Raw genomic sequence first — 9,055 nt, forward strand, 5'->3', positions numbered from 1 at the left:
TAGCAGCAACTGCGATAATATTCAAAAAGAGAGATAAAAAATGCAATATTGCTTAGAAATGACTGAGTAGCTTGCAACTTGATGGAAGAGATATATGGATGCTTAAAAAAGAATAAGAAAAAAAACTAGGGGCCTCAAGTGATGGTGATGAATGGGACAGTGTAGAGATACATGGGCGAGAAAGGGGATAAAGTATGATAACTGGGGTAGGATAAAAGAAGGAAAAAGGTTGTAGGATGATAAGGGAGAGGAGAGAGAGAGAGAGAGAGAGAGAGAGAGAGAGAGAGAGAGAGAGAGAGAGAGAGAGAGAGAGAGAGAGAGAGCGAGCAGGATTCCTTGTCGGTAGAGGGAGTTTGGGAAGAAGTTAGGAGCAACAGTGTGTGTGTGTGTATGTATGTATGTGTGTGTAGGTCAGCCGAGCGCGCGTCGGCTGTCGTCACCTCTAACTCTTCCCCTCCCCAGGCTGAAGAAACTCCCCTGGACCACTGACACCATCGCGCACTATTTATTTTCATTTAATCTCCAGTTTTCTATAAGATTCCAGTTTTCTTTCTTACCAATAAAAGAGCTTTTGGTCTTAAATCAATCGTTCCTGTTCGTCTTCTCCTCCTCTGCTCTCTCGCTCGCTTCCTGTCTCCTTCGCTCTCGCGAGACACAGTGATCAAACTTTTTTTTTTTTAATAATTGATAAACTTGAAGCAATTACTTACATCGTAGCGGGTGTGTCTGCAGCAGCACCCTGTACACGATCAAGTTTCACTCCCCTGGACAGCATGTTAGATCTCAAAATGTTTCGCCACCTTTGGACCGCTCAATTTTGAAAAAAAGAAAGAAGGTGAGTGAGCGATATTTTCTGTGGGTTGAGCGATGAGATGAGAGGCGGCCATGTGTCAGATCATTAGTGTCGTTCTCCTGATTGGTGACTCTCGCTTTACCCATCATCCCACCATTCATCATCTTAAGTGACGACATAACATCGCAATCGACCAATCATGGTGAGCTTTACAACTCTCTAAGAGCCTCCAACCAATCGCCTCGTGTTTACGGGACCAACGTGTGAAACCTAACGGGACACTTTCGACCAATCAGAGGGAACGTTACAGGCTGTGGTGAGGTGACGTCACGCCGACTCGGGTACGAGTGAGCAGAAATCAAGAATATTCATTCAGTTAGTAGCGCTCAGTGACGGTGGACGGAAGTAGTGTCATGTGACAAATAGAGAAGAGAAGCTTCTGTGACCTGATTAGTGAAATCTTCGGATGCTTTGACAGTGAAATAGTGTGCAAATCAGTCTTAATTATAGTGATCCAAAATGCTGACGTCTAGTGGAAACCACTATGTGCGGCCAGAATATCTCAACCCAATACAGGGACACTCCATCGAGGTAAGAATGTAAACATTGCTGGTTTTGCGTGATTTTATCGCTCGTAAATGAAAGTGACTTTGGTGAAAATTTTGATAGGCCCAGGTATTTACATATATCCACATGGAACTTATATCTGTAAATGATGAAGGAAAGTCTATGTGGGTGAGATCTAGGTGTCTTTTGAACTCACAGTAATGTACACATCCTGTTTTTCTATAAAAATCGATCGAACTAAGTTGAGTGAGAGGCGACCACGTGTGTTTATCACCAGTGATTTCCACTCCTATCCCTTACATGTGGATTGTTGAAGATATTTAGAAAGTGGAAATTTGAATATTGAATATTTTGTCTTAAGTGGAAATATATGTAATTGTTTGTGTTTTAAATGTCATATTCTAACAACAATTTGCTACTGTTTAATTTCAGCTTTAGGCATTAGGAAACATTTTTACTACTTTGTTAAAATGATGTATTAATTATGTTAATGTTTACTGTTGTGTTAGTGAGTTATATTATTATACTTGGAGCCAAAGTGTAAATGCTTATGTCTTATCGTGTGTTTTTCGAGATATGAATTTTCTTACTCGTCTTTATCATGCGTAGTCTTTATCATGCGTAAAAATTATCAGAAGCTACTGAACAGGATTTAAAAAAAAAATAGGTATTAAAATATTTCGATTATGACTCAGAAAAAAATGTCTATTATAGTTTAGATTTTGTTTTCTTGTTTTCCACTGTGTTGTTTACTCCTAACTGTAAATACTATATCTTGGTTTAATTTGTGATATATATAAGTGCCAGATGTTCATTTGTAACACATATTGTTGACTTTTATAACCGCAGTGTTTTCTTGTCTTATGCATCACGATCAGTAGAAAAAAAAAAAAGGCTTGCTTATATACTTGAATTTCTTATACCCTGAATTTGCACACATTTCTTTCTCCTTTCAGCTTGACGCCAAGAAGTCTCCCTTGGCTCTGTTAGCACAAACGTGTTCATCTATCGGTGCAGACCTCTCACAGAAGGGCACCATCCCCCCGGGAGAGAAGGGCAGCAGCAAAGGGAAGGCCTCCCCGGGAGCAAAGTCTCCGGCAGCTGCACTTACTATTACACCCTCCGACGAACCTAAGACCTCCAGCACATCTTCCTCCTCATCATCATCTTCTTCCTCCTCCTCCTTCAAGCCCTACGAGAAGAAGAAAGACGAGGACGACCCTCCCAGCGTCACCCCAAAGAGGTCGTCGCCACACTCTCGTTCTCCAGGGGCGCGCCAAGCCAGCGTCGAAAGGTCCTCCTCCAGAGAAAGTGCTGGAGGGCGATCGTCGTCTCGTCCTCACGATCCTCCAACGTCATCGTCCTCATTATCCCCCAGAGTTTCCTCCCCCGTTACACCAAAGATGTCCTCGTTTTCCTCCCACGGCCTCTCCAGTCTTTGCGATCTCACGAAAGACCCCTTGGCTGCTTATAAGTTAGCCCCTAGTCTTTATCCACATTTAGCCCTAGGATTGGACCCCCTAGGGGCGGCTGGCCTCTCAGCTCTTACGGCAAAGGTAAATAGAATTTGATTAATTATGATGTTTTCTGTTTTGATTGGTTAAGATTTACTTACTTTTAGGGAAACAAGAATTGTTATTGTGTTCATTTTGTTTTACGTGTTTAGTTTGCAGTATAATTACTCATGAGAAATACGCACATCTTTCAATTAAATGGTTCTTATTTATCTCAGAATATTAACGTAACTATAATGCGGAATAGTTTTTTTTCTTTCTTTTTTGTCTTTATTTTCTGCTGTTTGGCTAAGTAGAATTCTATAATTATCTAATCTCATGTTTCCATACTGCCATCATGAATTAACTACTCAAAAATTTTTAAATCCAAAATTTGTTTTAAATATAATAATTCAATAAGTTTCTTGTGATTTTTAGTAAAGAAAATTGTCTCTTGAGATTCTAACTTGCGAACGAATCAAGAATTATATCCTGACAAGTTAAATGTATTGTTTAGTTAACTGATCAATACCCATTAAACTTTAGTGTTTGGACGAGGTGCTAAATTAAATGGCCTTCGGATATATATGAAAATTTTATTGAGTTGAGCCGAATTCTTATTTTTTCTTTGCGATTTCGTCTGTATTCTACACTGATATTCGTGTATTGGTTTTTATAAAAATTTATATTTTTTTTTTTCAAGTAAATAATTCCTAAGCTCTGAACGTTGATAATATCAAATGTCTATTGCAAATATGTTATTAGATATTCACAATTCAGCTTAATTGAATGTTATTCATAATTTGTTTTTTGCTCCCTTAGTATAACACATTATCCGAATAATCTTTAATTATTCCTTTCATCAATTAATAAAATTAGCTTTTATCAAGCTCGTCATTCCATACAATCTATTTTCCAATAGAAAATGTACTTATCTCTATTTATGCTTTTGAGTTGTTAAACTTGATATTCTCTCTCTTGATCTATTTTCCATTCTACTTTCCAATAGAAAATATACTTATCTGTGTTTATGCATTTGATATGAGTTGCTTAACTTAATATTCTCTATCTTGATCCATTTCCCTTCTACTTTCCCATAGAAAATGTACTTATCTCTATGCTTTTGATATGAGTTTCTTAATTAATATTCTCTCTTGATCCATTTTCCCTTCTACTTTCCAATAGAAAATGTACTTATCTCTATTCATGCTTTTTATATGAGTTGCTCAACTTAATATTCTCTCTCTTGATCCATTTTCCCTTCTACTTTCCAATAGAAAATGTACTTTTCTATATGCTTTTGATATGAGTTGCTAAATTGAATATTCTCTCTCTTGATCCATTTTCCCTTCTACTTTCCAATAGGAAATGTACTTATCTCTGTTTGTGCTTAAGATATGAGTTGCTAAACCTAATGTTCTCTCTCTTCCTCCTTTCAAGGTTCCCACGAGCACAGCCGCAGCCTTGTCGAGTGCTTACATCGGCTACGCCCGCGTCAAGACAGCCAATGGCACCGAGACGGTGGTGCCAGTGTGCCGTGACCCCTATTGCAGCGGGTGCCAAATCAATGCCCATGCCGCACAGGTTGTCAATGGCACATGCCCTCCAGGGTGTTCCCAGTGCTCCCAGATAGCAGCGCACACCAAAAGCCTCGCCTCCATACCTGGCCTTTTGCCGACGCTTCCAGCATCTACGCTGTAAGTGGAATTTCTGGATTTTTTTTTTATATAAGTTGTTGATGTATTAAGTGAGGCGGGTTTGAGTCGTATGAATACTTTAACTGACTTGGATGTATGCCATCGTGTATGTGCATATATTTATGGTATTTATTTATTCATATTGATACACACATGTATATTTATATATATACATATACAGATGTGATTGCGCCTTGAGTACAATGATTATTTGTGCCGATGTAGCTTTTATTGTTTCCTAAACTTAACCTAGATCTTAATGGACATACAACGTTGCGTTTGATAATCAGTTTTTAAACGATGCAGAAAATCCCCGTTCATTATTGTGTGTTCAATCAGCTGTTTATATTTGGAAAGTAAAGCCAATTACTTGTGTTTGTGTAATTGAGTGTTTTTATTTTTTCTTCTACAGGAGCAGTTTATACCCACCCCCAGGGCTTCTGGGCGGCTCCCACCAGCCTTACGTGTGCAACTGGATAGCGGGCGACAACTACTGCGGGAAGCGCTTCGCCACGTCAGAAGACCTCCTTCAGCATCTCCGCAGCCACACCAACCTCTCCACCTCCGACACCACGTTACCCTTACACGCCCTTCACCACCCGCTTCTGGCCGGGCACCTACCGAGGGGCTACCCAACGCCACCTCTCTCGCCTCTCTCCGCTGCCCGGTACCACCCCTACGCAAAGCCGCCCACGGCACACTTGCCACCCACCGCTCCTCTCCCAGCCTCCGCCCTCACCGCCGCATCGCTGTCGGCTCTGCCACCTCACCCATTTTCGGCGTATTATAATCCGTATTCGCTATATGCGCGAGGTTTGGGGGCAACGACAGGACTCAATTAAGAGCCGTATATTAATTGACGTTGCTACCCGTGTTTCCCTCGTCAGGTGAAATAAAAGGCTTGAATGGCGGGGTCAATTGGGGAATGGGTGTGCCCGCCCCTTAAAAATAATGATACAGAAAGGGCATTGGGCCCCCCTCGTGTGCTACTGTGATGTCTTCTCTCTCCTTCAACGTGTACAAATCTGTGTTTACGTGAACGTTACGGTTCCAGTCGCCGAGGTGACGACGTGGTGTTTATAACGGTGGATCAGTGTGAGTCAGGGGTTGGAGGGGGAGATGAACAAAACTTATAAAAGAGAGAAAGAGAGAGAGAGACATAGAGAAAATGGGGGTGGGGGAGAACGAAAGAAGGTGGGGGATTAAGTGGTTTTTATCGTACAATCCCCATCTCCTCTTCCATTTCCTGCCGTATGTGACCCCTCGATCTTTTGAAGCTTTTCCATCATCCCCATCATTAGAGGTAAATTGAAGAACGTAGGCCATTCATCGCTCATCATCTTCTTGGTTCCCCACTTCCTCTTTCTGTCCCTCCTGGTAGAGTGCCTGGTCACACCAGGTCTCTCTGTCCCTCCTGGTAGTGCCTGGTCACAACCTGGTTGTCCCTCTCCATCTTCGTGGTCTCTCCCCTGCCCGTTCCGCCCCTGAGCTCTAAGTGTGTCCCTTTTATGTTGTACGTGTGGACCGTTTTACTTAACAATCTGTGATTATGTTTTAATTTCTTTCTGAAAGAATCCTAGTATGAAGGACAATCATATCTTATATATACATATATGAACAGTTTCATCCCAATACGTGGGCCTCCTTGTATGTAAAAGACATTTTTGGGAATTAGATCTCACTCTATTAGTCGAAATGATTCACGAGAAATAAAAAAAAAAGACAAGGAAAGGAGGAATGAGTCATAGGTTTATGTTCTTTGGCGTGACCTTGGTCATGTATTCCTAGAAGAGAAGGTGTGGATTTGAAGAATTAATGGATTAGTGGATTGTTATGGTGGTCTGCTTTCCCTGGCTTTTACCTTACGATCGACAGCGCCGGGAATTGTGCCTGGAATAGGAGACTTGAAGGAATCCATGAACGCACTCCTCAAAACCCATCCCGATCTTGCTGTGGCGTCACATCTCCGTCAGATCTTCGGCAGTGTGTGTTTTGTGTACATCATTTCGAACTGTCAAAAGAGGAAAACATGAAGGGGTGAATTTTTAAATCGGCTTCGTTGTTTCTTTTCAATGTCGATTTTTTTTTTCATAACAAAGACTTGTTTATTACGATTACCTGTTATTGCTATATTTTCTTTGGCCCCCTTATGCTCTTCACCTTGACACTATTTTTTTTGTGTTCCTAAAGATATGATAGGATCCCAAATGTACATCATACTGTATGTACTCAAATGTACATCATACTGTATGTACTCCAAGTCATGTGTCTACGGGATTGCTAGCTACTTATTCGTTTGTATATTTATTGTATATTATCTGTAAACCAAGTTTTAGAGAGAAATACATTTATCTACAGTTCGATGTTCTGTATTAGTTACCTTTTTATGTGTATTTTTTATTTGCATGATTGTAGATGGTAGATTAAGTTTTAAGTGCCGAGGTATTTTCATTCTAATGTTGATAAATGAATATAGAATTTAGTCATACAATCAAAAGCGTTACTATAACAAAATCAAATTAGATTTTTATATATATATATATATTTTATAAACACACAATATATATATATATATATATATATATATATATATATATATATATATATATATATATATATATATATATATATATATCACTGTTATTGGAAAAGGCCATTAAGACAATCATTCTTGCAAAGCCATATAATTCAATCATACAACTATTTTCTTCAAATTAATCCGTGAAACAGCATGATTATTAATAAACCAACATTTCCTCTATAATCATAAGCTTGAATATCGTATTTTTACATGAGGCTACAGCACTGAACCTCCAACCATATGTATCTTACTGAAATCAATCTTGGTACACATTAATTACTCGAAATTGACTAAAGATTGAATGAAAGTTGAATGATGAATTGATTTAACATAAGCGGCTAAGTGCCATTTAATATAAACTGAGAATTGCAAATTACTAATGCTTACCTGGAAGAAAGTACAGCCCCATTGCTGTAAAATGATTATTTTGCTATTTTCTCTACATCCATATATAAATGATAGTATAAATACGCTGATACATATCCTCATAAAGTATGCAAATTAATTGACACGCTCCAAGGAAAGATAAAATAGTATATACGTCACTGGTAGTAATTCATCAAGTGGATATATTAGCAGTTCATAATCCAGTGCCATTAAGAGCTGCAAGCATTTAGCGAATGTGAATATCACTGAAATTTGCCAGTATCATGTGACGCGTAACATCATGATTGAGGGTGACGTATTTGGTCAAGAATCTAATCACTATCATTATTACGTCATTTATTAACTTTATTACGTCATAAATATTTAGATTGGCTACAATTTATGAGACAATTAGAAAGAATTTATTCATTTTCTTTCAAGTCAACTTTATCGTTATCATACGCTTGAAGTTAGAATATAGGTTTATTAGATTGGCCTAAAATACATCATGATCTATTCCATGACCACACACGCACGCAATGCATATATGTATAATGTCAAAAGACGTTACATTCACTACACATATTACTTGAAATCCATAGCAATTATCACAAACATATTGTCGAATGATTGGAAGGAGCATCATTTATGATGTGTAAACAATTACAGATTATAAATAATGAGGGTTCTTATAAACAATTACATATTATGAATGATAAGGATGATTCTTATAAACAGTTACAGATTAAAAAGGAAATTTCATTATTATAAACAATTACAGATTATAAATAATAAGGATGATTCTTATAAACAGTTACAGATTAAAAAGGAAATTTCGACAGAGAAAGAGAGAGAGACAGACTCGACCTATAGACAGAAACGAGTATATTGGTCCGAACACGTGATTTACGAGTTCGTAATGCGTATGATTATCATTCGAGAAAATGACGGCCGACGCCACAGCCGCGTGATTAAGCTGACACACCGGTATGATTGACGACTCGCCGTTGCTCTAGTTATGAGCGCAGATGAAATGGTAGATAAATAATCCCGCTGGATAGACCTCTCTCCCTCCCCCTTACCTCTCACCCTCGTTAGGCCCGTACAAGATTTGTAGGGTTGTGTTGGATTTCTGCTCAACTAAAGCATCTTACGAATTATTATTATTATTAGCGAAAGTGAAGGTAAGATTATTATTATAGTGAAAGCGAAGGGAAGATTTTAATTATTATAGGGACAGTGAAGGTAGGATGATTATCATTATAAGGAAAATGAAGGGAAGATTATTATTATTATTATTATTATTATAGGGAAAGTGAAGGGAAGATTTTAATTATTATAGGGAAAGCGAAGGGAAGATTATCATTATTATTATAGGGAAAGTGAAGGTAAGATTATTATTATTATAGGGAAAGTGACGGGAAGATTATCATTATTATTATAGGGAAAGTGAAGATAAGATTATTATTATTATTATAGAGAAAGTGAAGGGAAAATTATTCCAAAATAATAATCTCAACCGGAGAATAGATAGACTTGGGAATTGATGGGCGGCGGA

At 38.3% G+C, this 9,055-nt stretch overlaps 1 protein-coding gene across 1 annotated transcript; it reads left to right on the forward strand.

The window, feature by feature from the left end:
* Positions 1 to 1,150: 1,150 nt before the first annotated feature.
* Positions 1,151 to 6,911, forward strand: noc (no ocelli). The gene is made up of 4 exons (XM_068386957.1): positions 1,151 to 1,384; positions 2,317 to 2,916; positions 4,294 to 4,550; positions 4,963 to 6,911. Exons 1-4 carry the CDS (start codon positions 1,313 to 1,315, stop codon positions 5,390 to 5,392), a joined length of 1,359 nt encoding a protein of 452 aa, XP_068243058.1. The 5' UTR covers positions 1,151 to 1,312; the 3' UTR covers positions 5,393 to 6,911.
* Positions 6,912 to 9,055: the final 2,144 nt, after the last annotated feature.

This window comes from Palaemon carinicauda, chromosome 14, assembly GCF_036898095.1.
Source record: "Palaemon carinicauda isolate YSFRI2023 chromosome 14, ASM3689809v2, whole genome shotgun sequence".
Classification (NCBI taxonomy): domain Eukaryota; kingdom Metazoa; phylum Arthropoda; class Malacostraca; order Decapoda; family Palaemonidae; genus Palaemon; species Palaemon carinicauda.